Source organism: Arvicanthis niloticus, chromosome 15 (assembly GCF_011762505.2).
Source record: "Arvicanthis niloticus isolate mArvNil1 chromosome 15, mArvNil1.pat.X, whole genome shotgun sequence".
NCBI lineage: Eukaryota > Metazoa > Chordata > Mammalia > Rodentia > Muridae > Arvicanthis > Arvicanthis niloticus.
Genome location: NC_047672.1, coordinates 61454849 through 61479713, shown reverse-complemented (window position 1 = coordinate 61479713; position 24865 = coordinate 61454849). Strand labels below are relative to the sequence as shown.

General features: G+C 38.7%; 1 protein-coding gene across 12 annotated transcripts in view; it reads left to right on the top strand.

Moving 5' to 3' along the window:
* Window positions 1-24865, top strand: part of Adam22 (ADAM metallopeptidase domain 22) — a 223724-nt gene that overhangs the window by 187094 nt on the left and 11765 nt on the right. Inside the window, exons 24-30 of one of the 12 annotated variants that reach the window (XR_013103903.1) lie at window positions 192-306; window positions 4301-4391; window positions 9344-9361; window positions 14417-14611; window positions 16813-16913; window positions 17251-17317; window positions 17488-18329. Coding sequence is in view for 11 of the 12 variants with exons in the window: in XM_076913095.1 (XP_076769210.1) it covers window positions 192-306; window positions 4301-4391; window positions 9344-9361; window positions 14417-14611; window positions 16813-16913; window positions 17251-17317; window positions 19497-19607 (698 nt within the window). In the remaining variant the exon portion in view is untranslated. Of the gene's footprint in view, window positions 1-191; window positions 307-4300; window positions 4392-9343; window positions 9362-14416; window positions 14612-16812; window positions 16914-17250; window positions 17322-17487; window positions 18330-19496; window positions 19608-21677; window positions 21765-24865 lie in introns of those variants that run through there. The other 11 variants (XM_034518878.2, XM_076913095.1, XM_076913100.1 and 8 more) reach the window with 11 other exon arrangements.

The following is a 24865-nucleotide window of genomic DNA, read 5'->3' as shown; positions in this document are numbered from 1 at the left end:
TAGTTAGGAGTCAGCATGCAAGTGCGTAACCATAGCCTGAACTGAACCTGGGTCCTTGGCCAGAGTAACAGGTGTTCGTAACCATGCTATTCTCTTACATTTAAAAGAAATGTTAGAAGATAAAACCACAAGGAAAAAAGGCATGGAAGAAACGTTCACTGATGCCTCTGCTCCTCTCCTTTGGATTTCAGGTTTGCAGCAATGAACTCAAGTGTGTGTGCAACAGGCACTGGACAGGTGCCGACTGTGGCACCCACTTTCCTCACAATGATGATGCTAAGGCTGGCATCACCCTCTCTGGCAATGGTATGTATCAACTAGTACTGTGTCATATTTATATGCAACAGAAAAGCCACGTTCTCAATGGACACGTGTATTTGAGATTTTACCATCATTCAATAATGAATGGTATCTGCATAATGAGTGTGGTCTGCCTCGTGAAACCAATCATATTGATTACATTTTTACAGATTTGTCATACTGAGTATAATTTAGATTACTGACTTTGTCTTATTCTGTCCTACTTCAAAAAAAAGTCAAGCATTTTAATTACTTGAGGCTATGAACAGACCCTAGCATTTTAAATTTACTCTTTTGACAGTTTCATACATGTAAACGATACATTCTGGTCATGCTTGCCCTTCCCGCCCTTTCTTACCCTGCTTCTCTCCCAGCAACTCCTTGTTCCCAGCAAGTTCTCAATCCTCTTCCATGCCTTTCCCCCTTGTGGTTTTATCTTCTAACATTTCTTTTAAATGTAGGAGAGTAACATGGTGTCTCAGAGGTTAAGAACACCTGGTACTCTTGCCAAGGACCCAGGTTCAGTTCCGAGGACCCACATGATAGGTTATAACTACCCATTAACTCTCACTTTCAGGAGATCTGACTCTCTCTTCTCACCTTATCTGACACCAGGCAAAACACTCACACACACGCACATAAAATATTCAATTTAAATGGAAAATTATATATTTCTAACCTAGATACATTTTTTAAAGTTGATTTTTTTAAAAAAAGTTTTTAAAAATATTCATTATAGAGTCTCATTTCTCTAATGTAAACTTTGAGACGCATAGAAGCAGTGTCCGTGGCTGAGGTGGCAGGGTTGAAGACATAGGTCAGACATGACAGTCTAAGTTCATGGTTGGCCCAAGAACAGAAGAGGAAACTGAGAGAAGACAGTTCAAGAGCTCGCACTTAAGAGATAAAGTTTTTCTAAAACAACTACATCATTTCATTCTCGATGTCCTCAGACTGCGGTGGTAAATGGTCATGTGGCAGCTGCTCCCAAAGTCAATATCGATGCAAGTGATTATAGTACCTAGAGCACAGTGACTTTTCTTCTTTTTTAAAGAATTAATTATTTTATTCTCTCATATATTATTTCATGACTGTTTTTATCAGTTGCTGGGTGAAGCCTCTTGATGATAATTGAACTAGGCCCCCATCTATGAGTATAGTAGCATATTATTTGGCACCATTTTATTGATTTTTTTTTTTTGCCAGTCATGTTTGATTCTATCCTAGGTTTCTGGGCTATTCAGCCTCTAGGTCCCGGCTCTTTAGGCAGTGTCAAGAGTGGGCTTCCTCTTGTGGCATGGGTCTCAAGCTGGACCAGTCAATGATTGGCCATTCCCATAATTTCTGAGCCACCTTAAGTTACTACACATCTTGCAAACAGGACAGATTTATGCTGAAGGTTCTGTGGGTTGGTGTCTTAATAACTCCACTGGAAGCCTTTCCTGGCTACAGGAGATGACCAGTTGGCTCTGTTATCCCCCATTAGTAGGTATCTTAATTAGAGTCACCCTCATAGATTCCTGGAAGTTTATATTGCACTAGGTTTTTAACCTCACCCTTGAAGTTCCCTGTAGTTCTAGTTGTCTCTCACAGAACTCTCTCCCTCCACCCTCCCCCAACCTGATTCCTCCTATTCTAGTCCCCACCTGCCCCCATTACATCTCCTATACCTACTGTATTTCTCCTCCCCAGGGCCATTCATCCCTCTTCCCTTGAGCCTTCTTTCTTACTTAGTCTCTCTGAGTCTGTGGATTGTAGCATGGTTATCCTTTACTTTATAGCTCTTATCTACTTGTAAGCGAGGACACACCATATATGTCTTTCTGGGTCTGGGCTACCTCGCTCACGATGATCTTTTCTAGTTCCAGCCATTTGCCTAAAAATTTCATGATGCTATTTTTTTTTTAAACTGCTGAGTAATACTCTACTGTGTAACTGTACCAGATTTTCTTTATCCATACTTTGGTTGAGGGACATCTATGTGGATTATAGTCTCTGGCTATTGTGAACTAACCTATTATGGACATAGTTGAACTAGTGTCCTTGTGGTAGAATGTAGCATCCTTTGGGTATATGCCCAGGAATGATATAGCTGGGTCTTGAGGTAGATTGATTCTCAGTTTTCTAAGAATCGGCCATATTCTTATGTGGTTGTGCAAGTTTGCACTCCCACCAGCAGTGAAGGAGTGTTCCCCTTGCTCCACATTCTTGCCAGCATGAGCTGTCAATCGTATTATTGATCTTAGCCATCCTGTCAGATGTAAGATAAAGTTTTAAAATAATTTTGATTTCTATTTCCCAATGGCTAAGATGTTGAACATTTTTAGGTGCTTCTTAGTCATTTGAGATTCCTCTGTAGAGACTTCTCTGTTTAGATCAGTAAACCATGTTTTAATTTACTTGTTTGGTTTGTTGATGTCTAGTTTCTTGAGTATTTTGGAAATTAGTGGTTTGTCAGATGTAGAGTTGGTAAAAATATTTGCCCATCTAGTAGGCTGTTCTTTTGTGCTATTGACAGTGTACTTTGTCTTACAGATGCTTTTGAGTTTTGCCAGGTCCCATTTATTAATTGTCAGTCTTAGTGCCTGCCCTATTGGTATTCTGTTCAGGAAGCCGTCTCCTGTGTGAAGGCATTCAAGATTATTACCCACTCTCCCTTGTATCAGTTTCAGTTTATCCAGTTTTATGTTGAGGTCCTTCATCCACTTGGACTAGAGTTTTGTGCAGGGTGATAAGTATGGATCTATTTGCATTTGATATTGGTGGTAGTTTGTGTGCATGTGTGTATGTGTATTTCTTTAAGGGATTTGCTAATTTCCTCTTCAAAGGCCTCTATTATCTCTATAATAATGGATTAAAACTCTCCTTTTTATACTTCACCTGTGACGGGATATCCCGGGCCTGTTGTAGGAGGTTATCTGGGCTCTGGCTGTGCCATATTGCCCTGGCTCCTGCTGATTGTGTTCATATACTGTCCTTTAGCAAGCTGGTTGTCCCTGGTGTTGAATGGTTGATAACGATGCCATCAGGACTATGCAGGAACACGGGTAGAGCTCTGCTGGCCGTGCCTCAGGCTGGACTTTTTAAATATTTATTTTATTCACTTTACATCCTGATTGCTGCCCACCCTTCATCCAAGTACCCTCTCACTAGTCCCTCCTTCCATATCCTCCTTCTCTGAGAGTGGAGGCCCCTCTTGGGTCTCCCCCAATTCTGACACATCAAGACATGTCTCTCACAGAGGACAGACAAGGCAGCCCAGTTAGGTGAACTTTCTTGGACTTCTTAAAGGGAAGTTACTATTAAGTGTGTTCTTACACTGGCCTCTAGGCATCTGGGTTTTGGGGTAATTATAGTTTGACATGCCGATTTCTGAGTTTATCTTTGTTGGATATTTTTCCCCTTGGTTTCTGTTTCCTCTCTGGTCTTCTGGCCTGAGTGACCCGTGGTTCTGCTTACCAGCAAGTCCTCAGGTGCAGTAGGGTGTCTCCAAAGGATTTGGGCAGCTTACATGACTTCTGAGGTTTTGAGTGCTGGTGTTGCTTCTGGGGTTCTGGGGTTCTGGGAATTAGCATGAACTCTGGGGTACCTATGTGGCCTCTGAGGTTCCAGATGCTAGCACGGCCTCCAGTAGAGCTGGACTCTTCTGCCAGAGTTGTGTCCAGGGATATGGAGCCAAGGGTGCTGTTGGGGACAGTTGGGTGGGCTCTAAGGCATTTTAGTGGGAGGTGGACAGTACATTACAGGTTGGGGGTGCTTCTAGTAGAGCAGGCCTCAGTGGCTTTTTAAAAGACATTATTTAGAAGTAGTCATTCAAATCTATTGATCCTTGTCTAAATCCAAGAACAGGAAGGGTAGACAGACACACTAAATCTTAGTGTGAAAAAGCCAAAGCCATTTTTACAAAACAATATTGTCAGCATGATGATTACAGACCTAGAGAAAGAAATTACTGAAAGAATGTCATATCACTGATTTTCCTTCTTGTCTTCCCTTCTAGGTGTTGCTGGCACTAATATCATAATAGGAATAATTGCTGGCACCATTTTAGTGCTGGCCCTCATATTAGGAATAACTGCCTGGGGTTATAAGTAAGTCAAATATTTCAGTATTATTACTATAAAAATGTACTTTAAATTTTTTATTAAGAACTGGAGAAGTGGCTCAATGTGTAAAAGTGCCCAGTGCTCTTGGAGAGGGCTCATTTTTAGTTCCTAGTACCAGTGTCTGGTGGCTCACAGACACATATACCTCCACTTACAGATCTGACACTATTGCTAGCCTTCTTCTGTATCTGTACTCAAATGTGCACACACAGACACATACAGGAGAGAGAGAGAGAGAGAGAGAGAGAGAGAGAGAGAGAGAGAGAGAGAGAGAGAGAGAGAGAGAGAGAGAGAGAGAGAGAGACAGAGAGAAAGACAGAGAGAGAGAGAGAGAGAGAGAGAGAGAGAGAGAGACAGAGAGAGAGACAGAGAGACAGAAATGAACGAAAGAAACGAAGGAAGATAGAGATTTAGAAGTGTTTAAAATGTAATTATAAAATATCATAAAATATTTTGAGTGACTGTTAACTGGAAGGTTGTATATCATTACCTTTGAATTTTCACTGAAACAGGCCGGTCGAAGAGTCAGTGATTACCCAGCCTTGGTGTAGTTAGAAGTAACACAATACATTATCACATTTTAGATTTCAAACACCTCTTTTCCTATTCTGAAAGTACTGCCTGCTGTTTGAGATCCTTGCAGTGACACTTGTGAGTGAGTGCTTACTGTATCCATGCATCACATCAATGACAGAGACCTTGTGTGATTAATAGCCATTAGTACAGATAAGTTTCTTCCTGTGAAGAACACACTCTTGTGAGACTCACTTTTAAAATTCAGTTTCCTTCTTAAGTGTCAAACCTCAGCATAAAATGTTTTTCTTTCAATTTTTACTCAGGGCACTAAAACAAAAGCAAGTTGGTAGACCTGTTAATTGACATGCCAAATTTCAAAATACAAACACAATTAAATAGTGTGCAATCACTGCTACTTATATTAAATACTATAGAAGAAACAAAAGTAATTTTAACTTGGCAATTTAAATTTTTAAAAGTTGAGAGTCATACTACATTTGAATATTTAGTAGCCTTAGACATTCGCTAAGTGAATGTTCTCAAACATTTCTATATTCACTATTTAAAATTTCCCTTTTGAAGCCTTAAAGGAAAATTTCCTTAGTGTTCTAGTAACTGTTTAATGTTATGGTTTAAATGTAGTGTAAACATTTAATTCTTGAGTTAGGTTTCCATTACTGGAGAAATACCTGAAGAAACAGCTTAAGAAAGTAGAGATTCACTGTGGCTGGTTTGAGAGGCTCCCACCCAGTCATGTGACCACATTGCTCTGAGCCAAGGCAGAAGACCATGGTAGAGGACATGTAGTGAAGGAAAGCAGCTCACCAAAGAAAGAGCTCACCACTACAGTAATCCCTCTGCCCCCAAACCTGAGCTACGAATCCAGAAGTGGATCAATCCATTGATGATGTTAGACCTTCTATAATCTGATTAGCTTCTGAATATCCTAATTTTAAGCAGTGCTGCACGAGGGCCATGCATTTAATGCACAAGCTTTTGTGGATCTTCAGATCCAAGCTATAATGGTTCTCTTCAACATTCCAACTTAAAATTGTATTCTGCTCTCTCTAGTATTGCCCCAGTCAGTGCCTTAGCCCTGGGATCTTCCATATGGAAGACTCAACATCTAAAGGTTAACCTCATTTGAGAGCATTGTCCCTCTTGGATCAAATTCCAATCACTAAATTGGGGATTAAAACAGCTTAGATTTGGGGCCATAGAGATGGCTCAGCAGTTAAAAATACATACTGTGCTTACAGAGTTCAGTTCTTAATACCTACATCAGGTGACTCAAAACCTCTTGTATCTCCAACTTTAGGGGATTTGACAATGTCTTCTGGCCTTTGAATGTTCCCGCCCTCCCATGCATATATGCGTGCGCACAGACAGACAGACAGACAGACACACACACACACACACACACACACACACTCACTCACTCACACACACATTCATTTTAAATTTAGCACTTACTCTGTATTTTTTTTAAATAAAATCATCTTTGTTCTTTGGGTCTTTACACATCAAACATTCTCAGCAGTGAACAACTTCACAGGAAGCAGTGTGACTGTCATCTATTATGGTTTGAAACTGGGAGACACCTTTAAATGTTTATGCACCAATTATTATAAAATTAAAACCGTGCAAGCAAGGATTTCGCTGAAAGGGAGAGCAATTATTTTATGGCCTGTATGTGGCCATCATTAAAATTTAGGAAGCCATTTATGGATGCCTATATTAACAAAACCAGACAGCATAATGGAGTAGCATGGTTCTTGTACATGGGATAGCCTAGAGAAGGAGCTCACAGTGTCAGACAAGGCTTTGCTCTGATTAAATTGGTACCTAGCCCTAGATTGGTTGTAAGAGATTCTGAATGCATTTGAGCATCTTGTACACTTCCATTTGTGAAGTGTGATTTAGGCACCTATAAACTTGGATGTTGAAAAGGAAAGCCTTTCTTCACGCCACAAGCAAATGAGTTTTGTCTTGAGATATTCTTTTTCAACTTCTCTGATGTGGGGCACACATGCTAATTCCTTTCACAAGCACTGACATTGTGTTACAGCTCAATAATTTTACTTGGTTACATAAAAATTGTTCTAGGGTGTGTGAGTTTCTATCACTTACTGACATATATGGATATTTCATTTATGTAATCCTGGAAAATAGTATTGTTCAGAAAGCTTGAAACCAAAATATGCCTATTGCTAATGAAATTATCTTTGTCTATAGAAATTACCTGTTTTCTTCAGGGGAGTTATATTTTTTTTCTTTTTAGCATTTTTAAATTCATACATTTATTTTTATAAACTTTATTATAAAATTTATTTAAAAATTTATTTTTAAATTTCTTAAATTTTAAAATTAAGAAAAAAGATCTCATATTGTAGTATTCCTACATTTTTATTAGTATCCCTAATAATTATGTATAAAGTATTAGAAATAATTTAACCTAAAATCAACATTTTAAAGTTTTTTTAAATTAGTTAGAACATGTTTATTTGGGCTTTTGTTTTTTCTGTTTTTATGACAGGGTCTTACTTTGAACTCACTTTATAGGGCAGACTGACGTCGAACTCACAGAGACCCACCTGCTTTTGCCTCCCACGTATTGGGATAAAGGCATGCACTACTTACTATACCTAGCTCAGAATATGTTTGGAAACACAGTGAGAATGTAGACATTTTAGTGGAGGAATTAAACTATGAAAATAATTTTTTAAAATTCTGTTTGAAGTTAAAACACTGTGGTCTGACAAAGCCATTTTCATGTTAATTCCTTCAATAAAACATCCTACCCTTTCTCCAAGCCTTAGAGTTGGGGACAGGAAGCAAAGGATACTTACTTTTGGAGCTGTGTGGCTGAGGTCCCAGAATGAGATTAAAAAGTAAAACACACTGCATAGAAAGATGCCAGGCTCATGTTTCTTATGCCTGATAGCTAATAGACTGGAAAAAAGATCCAATTGTCACTCTTATCCCGTATGCTTCTTGTTAGCCTTACATAACAGAGTGAACCACTAGGTGAAGATGCCGTGTTAGGCTTGATTGTCAAGGGTGGAACACCAAATGACTCAGTCACTTGACTTTCTAATATGCCTTCAAAATATTAACATTCAATTTCATCAAGATAGAAAGCCACTGACTTTTGAAAAAAAATTATAGCTAGTACACTATCACGTGCTTCTGAACGAATTTTTGTCTAAGGTTAGTTTATTGTGAAAGTCACGGTCAAATCAAAACTTGAAATTAAACTGTGAGCAAATACATCCAGTATGAAGCTTGAGTAAGACATTATTAATACCTATATAGGACCACCTTTATTTTAATGCATTTTTATTGACTATACATGATGAATATAGCACTCTTCAGTGCTTGTATGTTCTCCTACTTGAACTGTTTAGAGTGAGCTACAGTTGCTATGGTTGGATGTTTATATTTCAGTAGGAGAAAGGTAGGACTTGTTTCTATGAAATGTAGCTAATTTGTGTAAATAATTGGATTATTTTTGCTATTTAAATTAGCATTCATTCATCTATATCTGTTAATCTATCATCTATCTATATAATCTATCTCTATCTTCAGATACAGATGTAGACATATTTCCTATTTAAAGCCTATATTTAAAATAGAATTGGCAAGGATGGAGAGCTGGCTTAGTGGTTGAGACTGTTAGCTCATCTTCCAGAGGGCCCATTTTCAGTGTCAGTTATGGGGGTTCAGATGCTCTCTTCTGTGTCCATAAGCACTGCATATACACACTTCACAGTCACACACGCAGGAAAACCACCCATACTTATAAAGTAAAAATAGGTAAATAAACATTTTAAAACAGTAGGATCGGCTCTAGATCATTATTAAGTATTTGGCACAATGAAACAGATACTGAGAAGACAGTTACTCTTTAATTATTTCAACCTAACTTGTGATTTTAAAGGCAGGAAAATAGGCTGGAGACATGGCTCAGTTGTAGAGTGCTTGCTGCTCTTGCAAAAGATCCAGGTTTAGTTTTAAGCACCTACATAACCATGTGTACCTCCAGTTCTGGAGGATTACCTAATGGCCTCCAAGAGCACTAGGCATACACATAGTATAGATACATACATACAGGCAAAGCACAAATATACATAAAAGAAAAGCAAGCAAATCCTTAAGATTAATACACAATAAATTAAAATGGGGAATTGTCTGACAATATTGTCACTTTGGTGTCATCTCTCCTCATGATAAAGTGAAATTCTGTGTATGTTCCTCATTTTAATCTTACAGTTCAAATTCCTGTAGGGAAGATGGTTCAGGAAATTCTTGGGGAAGATGGTTCAGTGAATGCTGGGGGTTTTGTGTTTAATGCCCTGCTCATGTGCTTCTGTAGGAAACTAATGCTTTTTTTTTTTTTCTCCTCTTTTGTCTATGAACAGAAACTACCGAGAACAGAGGTATGTGATGACAGTGATTTGAGTTAATGACTGAAAGCTTTAGCCCTTTGTGTCACTGTTGGAATTCATGCATACAGTTTCAAGTGGGTTTTTGTGTTTTATGTAATAATGATCCGTGACCCTTTATGATTTTAAAATAATAATTAACATCATTATGTTTAATAGCAATGTATTTATAGAAATAGATTTTTTCCATCAGAAACAAACTTTCTTTATGTTAAGTTGTCATGTTTGTTTACATTGGTTTATTGGTTTTTCTTCATGTTTATAGTACCTAATTATCTAATACTGTCTGAGAGAATTTATTTTTGTTAATGTTGTTGTAGTAATAATTTTCATAACTTTACAAGGTTTATCATTTGTTGCTATCAAACAGATGTTTTGCATTTGTGAACCAGGTCTCTTTATGTAAGAAAGTATTTTTGTATGATTTGATAATCATAAAAGTAGCTAAAGAGGGAATTTGCATAGTTAGAATCACTGAGATTTTATGCTTCCTGTGGTGTTATTAAGTAAAATCCATAGAAAATTAAACACTTATTTAGTATAGCCTTATTGTCTTCATTTAGCAAACAGTACAAAAAGAGACAGAGCATCCATGAGTTTTATAACATTGCTGGTTTTGTTGACTACATTGACATAGTATTGTGATAGACATTTTACTTCTCACATTTCTAAAATTATTAATTCTACTTGCTGTTGGTACCGAAACCTAAACTGTTATCTTGGAAAGTAATAAACAAACCCATGCCAGGTATTATACTTCACATCATATTTAGTTCTGGGTTCAGGGTATTTGCACAGATTCCTGTCTAAGTTTTCCTCTGTCCCATCGAGTGCCACTGGCAGTTTAGGAATAGATAATGATAAATGCAGTGAGACCTGTTCAGACTCTCTCCAGGGTTGATGAAACACAATGATGTTCGGTGTAATTGTTCTCAACGTAGAAGTCAACAAAGGGTGGGTGTTAGCTCAAGAAGTTATGCATAGATGCATCTTTATGGTTCTTCTCTTGGGCACTATGCATTGATGTTAGAGGGGAAATGGTTGGGCCAGCAGACATAGCATAGGTCAGTACATTTTCAGTCTCCTAAAATCATCCACAGACTTCAGATAAAGACCCACCCAACTCCAATGACAGGAACTAAAGGCAAGAATTTGGATGTTATTTTTACCTTTAAATTGGGATTGCCTCTGTGGTTCTATGGTGGGAAGCCCTACTGGCAAGAAATTAGTCATTAGTCTACTCTTGTGTACTGTAGGAAAATTGCTAACTTCTCTCAATGTCAAGTAATCCTTAAAGCACTGTGATCAAGCAGAGGACAGCTGTAGTCACCAACTAGGTTGGGTTCCATACACTCCTTTTGGCTGTTAAAACACGAAATTTTGCTTTGGCATTCATGCTTCAAGCTATATTAAATATGTGGCCATTTTCCAGATGACTATTAACATAGAATGGCTCAGAAATGCCAAATTGGGTATAATGTTTAGACGTTTGAAGAAGACAAGCTTACAGTTCTATAAATGAATCAGATAACAAACTTCCTGCTGAACAAAAACAATAGCATCTCCAGTCTTGGACTTAATGGAAGTCTACCCCACACACATACAATATAATCATATACATAAACACATGTATATATAAAATAGACCTTCTGTGGCATATTGGGAAGGCTTAGAATCATGGAATCATGGGGCCACAGTGAAGCCTTAGATGTTGAGTCTTTGGAAAGATGGCTACTTACCTTATTCTTTAAAACCTCCAGGCAAGAAAACTTCTACCTTTTCTCCTGAGTCAGTCTTGTTGTTTCTTGAGAGAAAATTACATAGAGCATGACAGCTGTATGGTTTGCTGCAAGCACTGTAAATTTTAGTTTTCAATCAGGTTTGCAGATACAAATAGGATAAGGAGCATTTGCCGAACTTAAATTTATAAAACATCTGCATCTGGTTAAAATTCTTTCTCTGTGTTTGCAATAATCACACATCACCGTGATCAATGAGGAACATGACAATTAGACCACATCTCTCTGCTCTGTTGTTTTCCTTTAAGCAAAGTATCTTCCCCAACATCCTCTTTATCTCTCATCCCTTTATCCATTTTATTTTGTTTGTGGACTCCCCACCTTTTGTCTCCCAAATCTTTCTTGGCTTCTTTTTCTTTTCTCTCCTCTCCTCTCCTCTCCTCTCCTCTCCTCTCCTCTCCTCTCCTCTCCTCTCCTCTCCTCTCCTCTCCTCTCCTCTCCTCTCCTCTCCTCTCCTCTCCTCTCCTCTCCTCTCCTCTCCTCTCCCCTCCCCTCCCCTCCCCTCCCCTCCCCTCCCCTCCCCTCCCCTCCCCTCCCCTCCCCTCCCCTCCCCTCTCTCTTTCTCTCTTTCTTTCTTTCTTTCTTTCTTTCTTTCTTTCTTTCTTTCTTTCTTTCTTTCTTTCTTTCTTTCTTTCTTTCGCATTCTTCTTATTTCAGTGATATTATCTGTCAAAATGACTTGGCATATCTTAACTGATATTTCTCAAAACAAGAGAGTAAATTCCTTTAACAGACAGCTCAGACACTAACCAGGGAATGGAGAAATGTCTCCCTTGCACTCAGATTATGACCTGCATACCTTTTCTCACTGATTTCAGTTTTTGAGTATGCATTTGGATTGATGAGACAAATACCACTAATCAATAGACACTTTTAAAGAAATTCAAACTTCTCTCATAATTTGACCAACCATTTATCTAAAAGCTTTAGGGTTAGTCCAAGAAAATCATTTTTCATGTTATAATTTATAATATTTAATACCAGCTGGCTTGTTGTTATCAACACGTTGTTATCTGAAGTAGAATAAAAATAGTCAATAAGCTTGTAAGTTATAGACGCAGGGAAATAGTAATATAGTTTGTACAGTCTGCCTACCCGAAGTCATTAGTTACAGGTGTATTTCATTGTGTTAGCAAATAGAAATTCCTTAAATAATGTTATTTAATAAGGCACATCAGTTCAACCTAGAGGTTGTATATATAGAGAAAAAAGACACCCTGTAATTAATGTAACAAAGGTTGATTTTTTTTGAGAAAAAAGAATTCAGTTACAAAGCATCTTTTTTGTTGTTTATATAAACATGCATTATCTAAAATATTTGTGTATGGTATAATAAATATACAGAAAATTTTCCATTTGAAAACATAGCACTCGTCAGTCCAAATAAGTATTTTCAGGATCCAAACTGGGAAACATAAAAGCACTAAATAATTTGAGCCATAAAAATAGGTCAACAACTAGAAAAAGTAAAATTAAAAAATTTCAGGAGCTCATGTAGGTGATTTTTTCATAGCAAATGTTATTTTATGGATTGCAAGAACCTGGTATTTTCTCTCCTCACTAAAGCAAGAAGTAGTAGTCTACTAAAATATAGTGGATACTGTTGAAAGAAAGAATAAATGTTTAGATAGTGAAGGATGTCCAAGACTCTTAAAAAAGCTGAAAGGAAATTGATCATCTGTTGCTGGCATTCACCATGTAAGGGAAGTTCCTTCCATTCCTTGTGGGATTTTAAGGGGACTGCTAAGATGTAATACCAGCGTTCTGGAGACTTTTAGGGTGAAGTCACCTTTACAGTGTGGCCAGAATGGTAAAGGAAGACATATCCTAGAACTATACTAAACTGGAACTTTTCTAACTCCACGTCTGATTCCATTGTTTTGATGGTACCTCTGTCAGTCAAGGTTGGAGCTGATTGTAGAAACTGGTTTAGTGAAATTTTTTCCTTTAATTTAATTAATGTATGGAGAGCTAGAAAAAGTCACTCAGAGTGAAATTAAAATATATGCTTTATTTATATCAACTGAGCAATCTTTTTAGATTTGTAATATATGAGCGTAAGTTATCCAGATGGTGTAGGAGAGGATGTTTAGTCAGAAGCAACTCAACATTTTAACGTTTAAACACTATAGGAATCGAAATAATCAATAATCAAGGGAACATTTGATAAAAGGATTTGAGGGTTAAAACTTAGTATCTGCAGACAGTCAGGGTAGCAAACAGAAACTGAATTGGAAAGGGACTTAGGAACTTATGCTGTTGTTCAGACTTATTGACGTGTACCTGTTGAAAATCCTTAGTCCGTCCCTAGCTTTTGACACCTCCACCTATAGCATGAGTGAAAGTGGTCAAGATTTGGATGCGTTGGCTGTTTGAAGCCATGCATTGAATGATTCGATTGGCTGTAGGCAGTTGTCTGGGGGGTATAGAATGTGTCTTTCCAGTTCCTGTAGGAGAGGTGGTAAGACTTCTTGACTCATTTATAATGAGAAGAGTGGCTTCAATTTCTGCAGCACGGGTTAAGCAGATGGCCCTGTCTTTCCCTCCTGCTATGGTGGAGATAGCCAACTGTGGCCACCATCTGTCCTAGATGCTTTTCCATAGTCTTCCAAGAAGCTCAGCCACTCTCAACCCTTTCTTCCTCTAATACATTTCTTCACACATTCTGCTGTCTGGTATGAAGTTATAGTTTTGATTCAAATTTGATTTGTTTAAACTCCCTTTAAATAATGAAGCTGCAAACTGAGCACCAAATTCTAATTAGGTTTGATTTGGATTTAATTATAGAATACCAGTAAGCAATGCAGTCTTTTAAAACTGAATCAAGGTTACAGTCATCATGTGTTTCAAATGATGAAGAATTTATTCAACACATTTGAAAAAAAAATACCCTGCTTTATTTGAGCAAGGAATGTGCAAACCCATCTTCAGTATCATTTTCAAAGGCAGAAGTTATTGTGGTTAACATCTCCAGAGAGAATGAGGTTGCATTGAAAGTAACTCATCTTTCCATATTTCTCCTGAAAAAAAGGCATGTTCACCCAACCTACAAAGTCTCCATGATTACATTTCTGACCGTCACAGCTGGAATGAGTTGAACTTTTCGCATTTATTAATAACCTCATGTGTTATAGATTTGATCATGTAGACCATTAATCCCTCCCTCCTTTTTCTTGAAATAATATTTGTATATGTCTGTGTTCATGTGTGTGTCTTGTTTTCTGACTCTGAAATGTTTATTATGCTTTAGACAGTTACCCCAGGGAGATTATGTTAAAAAGCCTGGAGATGGCGACTCTTTTTATAGCGACTTTCCTCCTGGAGGCAGCACAAACTCAGCATCTAGTTCTAAGAAGAGGTCTGCTTTTCTGTCGCATTTTCAGATTTCCACCTGTTCCATCACACATTATTCCATTAGTCAGAACATTTCATTATTTTGCAGCAGGTTTGATCACTTCTTCCTTCTTTCTTGAATGTTAAATAGTATCCCTTGTTCTTTGATTACTCTACTTCAAAATGCCATATGCTCAGAACCAGGTTTTTATAACAAATCCAGGCCACAGAATTGAAACCAAATTAAAACGTCTCTAAATCTGGGTAGAAACCTCCGGATTTTTCCTGTCATGATGCACATGGCTCAAGAAACTGAACATAGTATTGAAAATATTTTTACATGGTGAGCTTTATGTCATGCTTGGTAGTCAAAGAAAAAGGGTACTGTCATGCTTCAATAAAGGCATTAAGATAAATTGGTAATATAAGTGCTGCATTGACTAGTATTTAATTTTGTATATTTCAAAGCTAAGCTTGCTGTGAAAAAAGATTGCTTCTCTGTGAATCACATTTTTTAATATTATGATATTTTGCAATGTAGACTTTATAACTTTCATCTTAGTTGAAAAATTAAGTATGATTGATATTTGCCCGAGTTTTATAATAGCATAGATAGTATTACTATATTATTTATGTCACAAACTCTAATAGTTTCTTGTTCTAGCATCTTAAGATGTCTGACACTTTTTAAAAGTCTGCATGCTGTAAAATCAGTTGAGAGTAAGTGATTAGAAAAACTAAATAGGAGGTTTCACAGGGCAGGGCAGGACCTGCCTTCACACCAAAGAGAACTAAAATATTCTTGTAGAAAAAAATTTAAGTTTCCATTGAGGTGTAAAGAATGGAGAAACATTTCAGATGATTCACTCAGCTCTGGGCACTTTGAAGGAACTAGTTTATTGAGAGGCAGCACGGTTTCTTCTGATAGTCTATGTAGAATGGCTGATCTGTAAAGCAATCTGTGTGGTGCTCAGTCTTTACAGACACTGAATGTGAAGGGATACAGGACAGTTGATCCCTGAGAACTTTCTTAAGCACATTTCCTTAGATAACTGAACTTAACACAGAAGTAGCGCTGCTTTTGAGTCTGGGAGTATATCCTATAGCATGCTCTTTATAGAGTATAAAAGTTACTCTTTTAATTAATTAGTGAGGACTTGTTGGCTAAGAGAAGATGACTGGGTATCTACTAGCACTCTCTGATATAAATATTTTCTTGGTCAAGTACAGATTTCTAAATTAAATAAAAGTAAGAAGTGAAGGAAGCAGTGGGTTCCAACAACATTATTGGCCATTTGTGCCAAATATGAATTACTTTGTAATTAGAAAATTATGTTGAAAAAGTTCCAACATAGGAAAGTAGATGTGTTAACTGTGCCAAATTCTGTTTGCTTTCAGTCAGAACAGTCCTTTTCCAGTTGCTGTTATTAGTAATTATCCAGCATGGTTCTCAGGAATGTGGCTTAAGCATAAAGTTATTTTCCACAGTTCCTAAAGGAGTTTTAAGACACACAGGAGTAATTCCCAGAGTTTGGAAGATATTACTATAGGTTCTGATGTTTAGTCAGTCAAAAACGTATTGAGTTATTAGGCTTCAGACTATGTCGAAATTCTTTTTCCTTGTGGTATAAGGTAGGTGTGTTGATTTTGATTCTTATAAATAATTCATCTAATAACGGTAGGATAGAAACGGCAGAGGGCGCAATGGTGCATGGGCTTTGTGAGAGATGTCTCCATGATAAATATCTGATTCATTGGGGTTATCAGACAGTTACCTAACATGCATCATGTTTGTTTAGAAAAATACCATTTCTCAGACAATAATTTTATCAATTTAAACCTGTCTATTACTCTAATTAAGTTAACAAGGTTCAGTTGAGCAAATTTTATGTAATCTCTTAAAAGTCCATGTTCTCATGATATTTGAATGAAAATCATTGCTTTACAATTAAGAAACATCTATGGTGGTACCCCATTATAACCCTGCCACTGGGGTTATGTGACTGTAATACTTGCTGAATTTTCTCTGCGGTTGCTGTGTTCTGGAGATTGTAAATTGGCTTGCATTTTATCCAGATACTTTCTCATTTATGACTATTGTAATGGGGTTCCATTGTATTTGACTTTTCTTAAATTGAATGTTGTGTAATTCTGCCTTCTTCATGGAGACCCTCATGTTCTCTTCATTCTTTCATTTCAGATTTATTTATTATTTATTTTAATGTACAGTAATGCTCAGAAATTTTGCTTAGTCATTCCCAAAACATTAATCTGATATATTTTTGAACGATATGTAAATACTTCTAATTTCAGGTCAAATGGACTATCGCATTCTTGGAGTGAAAGGATTCCAGACACAAAGCATATTTCAGACATCTGTGAAAATGGGAGACCTCGAAGTAACTCCTGGCAAGGTAGTGAACAGCGCCAGAGTCTAAGACCTGCATCCCGGGGACCTGTAAAATATGTTCTTCCCCATAAGAAATTCAGCTCTTCTCCTAACAAAGAGGTTTAGTGCACGAGAGCAGCTGTTTGCTTTTGTTGTTCTTTGAAATTTCCTTGATGAGAAATGAGGATTTCAGGAGCAAAGTAGGCAGGAAGCATGACAGGGTCCTGCAGATTCGGAAGCCCGCCTTCGGAGGCAATGCTGGTTATAAACTACACCCTCTACAAATGCCATCCAATAAGACACAAAACAAGTATTTATTTGTATGAAGACTTATCTGTAAATGCCCTCTTTTTTTTCATCAGGTAACATGGGAGGCAACAAAAAGAAAATCAGAGGAAAAAGATTTAGACCTCGATCTAACTCAACGGAGTAAGTTGTACCTTTAATGGGAAAGTCATTTGAAGGTTCTGTGTATGTAGTGTCAACTGTTAACTAATCAGAGAGTCAAAGAATCGCCTACCATGCCTCTGGACTTGGTTTTGTCTTTTTATTTCTCTTTGCCCTATAAAAATTAACCTTGGCTTTTCTCTTTTACATAGGCATCTCCGCAACTGTGCCCATACCAATGTTCACTGATAGCGGGGGTCTCACCCCTGCTTCGGGCTTTTCCTCCAGTCACCTGCCATTGTGGTGTTTTTGTTTCCTTTGAAAGGAATTATGATAGCTTTCCTTTCCTCTCATTACTGGGGTCCAGCCATTTCAAACAGTCACCCTCCCTGTCCCCTGGAAGCACAAGGGAGACCCCTCACTATATTAGAGCATGCCAGTACTCACGGTCTGAAGCCACCACTCTGAGGTCTCCATGGCTGCTATCTAAGCATTCTCTCAGACTAATGGAATGAGCTTCCCTTTTAAGTTGTCCTCCGAAGGGCAGACGTTAAAAGACCACCTACCTAAACTTGCTCTTTACCTGAATCATTGTCACAACGCAACCCTAACTGTGTTGTTAAGTGATAGCCACACTTTTTAAGGGGAGGGTTGAAAGTTACACTTAAAGTCCTTTATAATGAAATAAGCATGATGCAATTTTTGGTGTTGTTCCTTTCTTCACTTAAGAAAGTGCAAGCAAAACAGAATTCACACACCCTTACGCCCCTCCATAGGGCGAAGCACACTCTTTTATTCTTTCCGCTGACCTTGCCCTCAGTAAGTGACTACCCTTGCTGTTTCCAAGGCACTTAGAATTTTCTGCTCATGTCTCACTCTAGTGGTAGTTATTATTCCCACGATCTCTGTATTAGTTAAGAAAATCGAGTAGCAGGCATTTGTTAACTGCTTATTAGACACTCATGCTAGCTTTCCCATCATGTACCCTGCCTTTTCCAGGCTAGGAATAATAACATTACCCAGACATGTGGACCTTCCTGAATGGTAGTGTCTTGTAAGTGGCTTATCAGCATTTATTAGAGGATACTTTTTTTTTTTACCATAGAAATAATAGCAATTTTGAGTGATACCATTGCATGGTCCAGAATGGCATCTTAGAACTTCATCACAAAAAACTAATCTACCAGAGTTTATCTTATGCATCCCCAAGGTGCTTGGGTGCTTTAGGGCTCACTGCAGATAAACTCTTCCTGGAATGTGTTTTGGTTTGGTTTGCATGAGACCACGTGGTAAGAGGGCTCCTTTGCTTAGCCTGGTTGCAGATCACAGATACAACTGGGAGGTGTTCTTTGGAACTTCCTTTGCATACTGTTCAGTGTTCTAACAGTATTTCTATAGATAGACTTTGACAGCTCCTAAGTTGAGAAGTTCAGCAGTATATTCAAGCTGTGAGCTTGGGACCCAGAGAACATTAGTTATTCAACAATATTCATATATTTTCCAGAGCAATCATTTATTTTTAAAAATGTATAGAACGCCACTTATGCTGAAATTATAATATTATGCATACCCTTCAAGAAATCTTGCCTATGCTATAATTAAGTTCTAATATTTAGTGTGAGAGTATAGTAGAAACTTCTCAGTGAAGAAGAAAGGTTGTCACATTTTTAAGAAGTTTCTGAATTTGGCTACGTGACTCATGTTAATTAATTGGAGCCAGGTTTGTGAAGCTTTCTTATATGGGAACTATCTACACACACACACACACACACACACACACACACACACACACACACACACACAGGGAAATCATGAGGTTCTGATTCATAGCATACCAAGAGTTAGCAACTTTTATACTTTCCATATGTAAGTCACACAACTTAGTCACGATGTAATACTACCATGTATGTGAGTGTACTAGGAGCAGAATGACCATAACCACAGGAAGCATATCCTTTTTCTTTTTCATAATAACTATTTCAGGTCTGTTATTTCATCATCCCCCTTTAGTACCACATCATCCAGAAGGATGATGAAAAATTGGGCCTGAATTAAAACATGCACCCCAAACGCATGCTCTGTAAATTAAAAAATAAAACACTAAATGTCCTCGTGGTTATGTTATTTTCCCACTCAAAGATTTTGCATCTTCCATGTTGTTGTGCATGATATAAACTTTTTTTTTGGCTTAGACTTTGTATTATATATTGTGTTTTTACAGGAGGGAGCCCCAAGCACCCGAGCCTGGGCACTCCCTCGCCCAGACAATCCCATCCCAAGGCATAAGCCCAGGGGGCTCTGACAGCCCCCAGACAGGGAGTCTGGATCACAGGTCAGTCTCCACCTGCCCTTTCATGCTGGGCTGCCACTTAATCTCCCTCCAAGTCCCTTCCTTGGCTGAGAGCAGGGTCATTTGATCTTTGACTGAGCTCCCATATCTGATCAGTGGTACTCCTGGCCCAGACAGCATCAGCTGACTTTCCTCTGGCTTTCCATCCTGGAGAACACAAAGAGGTTCTCCTATCCTGTCCAATGCATTTTTTTTTTGCATGTTGCACTAACAAGCCATGCTAAGCCACACAGGCAGGTTTATTGTAGTCCAATAAAGGCCCATCCTTCTAGCTCCCATGGCAGGCCCCCAGAGCTCTCTCTCTATAATGCTGCTCTGATGCAGAGGTAAAGGTCCATCATGTGTAAGTCAGGCTATGTGTTTGGAACTTTCGTGCATCAGCCATAGCTCCTGTCCTTTGAGTTTGGAAGATTGTCAGTGAAAGGAACAAAGGTTTCCCCCAGGAAGTGGCTTCCTGCCTGTGGGAAACTGAATTTGCTGTGTGGCAGTGTTTCACCTGATGACAGCTGCATGGGCTTTTCTATAGTTATTCCGAGGCCGTTCACCTGATCAGCAACTGCACTTGCTTTTTGACTTTTTCTTTCTGTTTGAAGTCTCAGTGGAAATGTTCATACAAATTTTAATTGGCTATCTCTGTGAAAAGTGCAAGCTGGCAATGGTTGTGGCTAAAGGCTAAACTAACATGAGTTCCTCCTGAATCTGGAGACACAACATGGCAAAAATGGTCTTATAAGCATAAAAATCAACAGAACCATTCTTTCCTGGTGGTTTTTTCTTCTTTTTTGTAGAGTATCTTCTTTATGGCTTAAAATAAGGGAATTGGCTGTGGAGAAATAACCTGATTTTAAAATATAACTGGAAATATAGTGGTTTGAGTTTAAATATATTAATAAATAACTCAAAGAATGAATATGAAGGAGAGAAACAAATCTTAACTAAAAATTAATATTTTATAGTTTTCCCAATTTGTTTCCAACTGGACCTTCAAATATATCTTACAGAAACAGCACACGGGAGCTACTTTTTTTAAAGATGAAAAATCCCAGTAAAACCTCCAAATTCTTCTAGTACTCAAATGGTCAGATTAATGGTTTTTGTAAGGGCAAATCATAAGGGGATGTGTTTTTTCTTAGCTCCACAGTAAAAGTCAAAGGAACTCTGTGGCAAACAACAACTATACCTCCAGTTTTACTGCCTTTGAGATTTGCACGGTCATCCTGATGGAGCTGCCAGATCCATCAGGGAGGTGCTAGCTTTACTCTCTGGCAGCCATTCTTGCAGAAAGCAACTTCTGAGGGTCATTTCTCAGTGCAACCATGAACATTTCAGTCTGGAGTGCACAAAGAGGAGGAAGGAACCTTGGGGCTTCCATTAAATCCTTAAACTTAGCTTCAAGATCATGGAGGCCCACTGGAACTGCAGCTAATGTGCTTGGGGACTCACAGGACACCTCCTGCTTGTTACAGAAGCCAATGGGAGAGCACTTCAAGTTGATTCCTGCTTTGACTCTATTGTAGAGAAAAAAGAGTGGTCTTGTAAAAGCAATTGTAACCTAAAAAGGGAACATGGCTCCTTTAAATTGTCTTGAGGTTTTATGTGCCTAAATACCAGATTGGAATTGCAGGTGTCCTGAATATTTTCAAAAAGCACCAATATTATTTGAAAAGCAAGGAGCCAACTGAGTGGTGTCTTAATAATAATAATAATAATAATAATAATAATAATAATAATAATAATAAAACGCTTTTGAGGTGGACGAATGGGACTTCTGATAACACAGTGACTGAAATAGAGTTTCTGACTCACAGTGGGAAGCCACTGGAAGAGGCTTTCCTAGAAATGTAATACCTGATCGATTGCCTTGTGCCTTGGAGCTGAGATCACTCCGATGCCATCGTGTAGACTGCCTGTAGTCACCCAGTGTTCATCCTGGTTTATCTGTGTAGCCGCTTGCATTTGGAGGGTGAAAACATCCTGGCTAAGCTTGTGCTCTGTATTTTCAGATTTTCTATCTTGTTCTGCTTTCTTTGTTCCTTCCATTGCTCTCTGCAGGTATTTAAACCCATGGTTCAAAAGAGAATATAATGTAGCTAAGTGGGTAGAAGATGTGAATAAAAACACTGAAGGACCGTACTTTAGGTATTTTATACATTAATTCTATCCCCCTTTACACTGTGCAGCACATCCAAGTACTGACATGTGACTGGCGCGCTCTCTGTCTCTCTGTCTCTCTGTCTCTCTCTCTGTCTCTCTCTCTCTCTCTCTCTCTCTCTCTCTCTCTGTCTGTCTCTGTCTCTCTCTCTGTCTCTGTCTCTGTCTCTCTCTCTCTCTGTCTCTCTCTCTGTCTCTCTCTCATCTCCTAATACAAATTCCTGTAGGTAGAAAGGGGCCTCGTTCATTTGCTGCCTTTTGATGTATTTGGCTTCCTTGAGCGAGCCTAGTTCTCTTCTGAATATTTCAAATGAAGCCATTTGAAAGGATCACCATTCAGTGCATGTCCCTGCCCTGCCGCCTTCTTGAGCCTTTTTAGTAGCTTTCTCTTCATTTTATGCTATGTAGTGTTCTATGGGCATGAAACATACCTTTCACTAATAAAGAAGCACTATTAACCTCAATGATTTAATTTTCATAATCTAAAAGTTTCATAATATTTTTTTTCTGCTTATTATCTAAGAGTGCATAGGAGTGCCTAGAAAAACACAAGGAAAAAAAAAGTGCCAAGAAACTAAAGTGGAATGCTATTTCAAGCATAAACAGTGATTTGATTGAACTAGAAAAATGGTTGCAATAGTATTGATCCTATAATGCAGTGATCGTATTGATCATAACATGTAGTGAGCTGAGCTCTCTGTCCTGTGGAGCCATTGGCTAGCAAGGAGGGCTGTGCTGGGAAGAGCCCCTTATGGCTTCTCAACCAAGCAGTGGGGAATGTTTTTCATTCAGAAGCAGGAAACACTCTTGACTAACAATGGCAACTTCCCTCATTCTAAAAACTAGCCACTTTCCTCTAGTCCCTGAAGCTCATATTACAGAACAAAGCTCATATTACAGAACAAAGAGGTCCTAGGCCTCTCCAATGTCATCTCACCCACTCTTTATAATGTAAGTGATTACCCAGCAGTAGATATCCACTTTACATCTGACTGTTTTGTGGAAACTAATGCAAAGAAGAAAAGGACTCGGTAGGTCGCTACCTCTTCTGAGCGAAATTTTGAGTTCATGTAACTTATGCCACAACTTGGGTCAGCACTAAATGGGTATGAAAATGTGCTGTGTCCACTTAACTCTCAACACCTCTATAAGGTGGACTTTCTCTTCCAGTGCACCATTTAGTTTAGTCATGTACAGTTTGAGAAAATGATTAGACCTACCTGCATTTTAATTTGATCCATAACTTTTGCGGATACTCCCCAAGGACAGCATAACTCCTGCCTGCTCACAAAAATATACCCTGCTTTTATAGCTCATCTTCCTCTCCCTCCCTGTCCCCTGCTTACCCAACACTGCCCCACGCTGAACCTCAGATACATACACTTACATTCAAACATCCCACCTTCACATGTAGCTCCCAAGATGGCCAACATCAAGAAAACAGGTAAGATGATTTTGATGTTATTTGGAATCTTGGCTCACCTGCAGTCCTTTTTTTTTTTCCTTTTCTCTTAATCAGGCTTGTGGGCAGATTGTAATTTGTACCATCCATGGACTCAAAGCCGGATGAGTTTGGTCCTCTATAGGTTAGGACTTTATTTCTAAATTGACTTAGCATTTCTACAGGAATGATTTGTTAAATGGTACCCCCGGAAGAGTTGATTCACCTCCCTGGCTGGACTAAGAAGCTGATGTAACTCAAGAGAGCCCCTAGTTCTTAAAGCCAGCCCCCCCAAGTCTGCCCAGAAGCTGAATGACTGAGCACCATCTGGACGAGGAATGCTTCCGCACCCTTGGTTGCACGAGCAAGCTATGAGGGCAGTGTTAGACTGTTCTTTTATCTCATCTTTTAATATGAGACGTCACATTAGGAACTAACTATGAAAAATCTATATTTTTGTTTAAATGGCAAACCTCAGTGGACAGTTGTGACTTAACTGTCCTTTTTGATTAATAAGGGTTGTACTGGGAACACTTAAAGATCAGCTCTAAATTTTGGTAGCATGCTGAATAATTAAAATAAACCTGAAGTCTGAACACCACGATTCCAACACAATAGAGGGGATCCCACCTAACTCTCCATCCAAAGCAACCCTCCCATATGCCTAGTGTGTTCACACCTCGGCCTGGATTCACCAACCTTGTACTTGGCACAGCCACAGCTGAGGGCCAAGGTCACCATCTTCTTAATGACCCATGTGGGGTTGGATTGGTGATATTCTTATGAAACTGTTGTGGAGAGTCTGTGAGTGCAGCAGCCTGCTCCAGAATAGAATCTACCAACAGGAAAGTGCTCTCTGTGAGCTACAATGACACATGGTAAAACCTACAGGGGAGCTTCAGCTACCGTCCTTTACCCAGCTCTCCTGTGGCATTGCTTGCCCTAACTGTGCTCTGCATGTATTCAGGCCACTGGAAAAGTACAGATAAAAATCAAAGAGAAAGCACTGGCTCACCACCCCTGATCCTCAAGCAGGGACACCTTTCAAGTCCCCGGGGGGGGGGGTATCCATGCTCTTTCGTGCTAGCCAATTGAATATGCATTTTATCAGCATTTTTCAGTTCATTTTCATGATCTATGTAAACCACATTAACCATGCAAGGGAATTGTAGAAACTAAGGTGAAATGCCTACTATATATCTATTTCACAGCTCACAGGTTGTAGGCATTCTTGGCTTCTTTCTGTGGATGGAGAAACCTGAGCTACAAAGAGTTTCCCAAGGGTAACCCAGCTGATGGAAGTCAGCAGCAGAACCATAGCATGGCTCTGACTCCCATGTCTGTTCCCTGTGCGATTTCTGTGTTATTCCTGTAAACCGTAGAGGTTATGGAAGATAAGATCCTGACTAAGGACACTTAAGTTTTTCTGGAGCAGATTATGGTAAAATTAGCACGTGAACACAAGAGAATAAGGAGTGGCTTTGGGTCCCTCTTCTGTGATTTGCAGGCAGGAGGCACAGAAGTTTGATACTTGTCTAAGGTGGGCCAGTCCATTGCCACACATTACATAATTACATTACCTTCATTACATAATTCTGTGGTGGTCCTAGTGTAGTTATTATGGCTTTAAAAAAATGTCATGAGGATA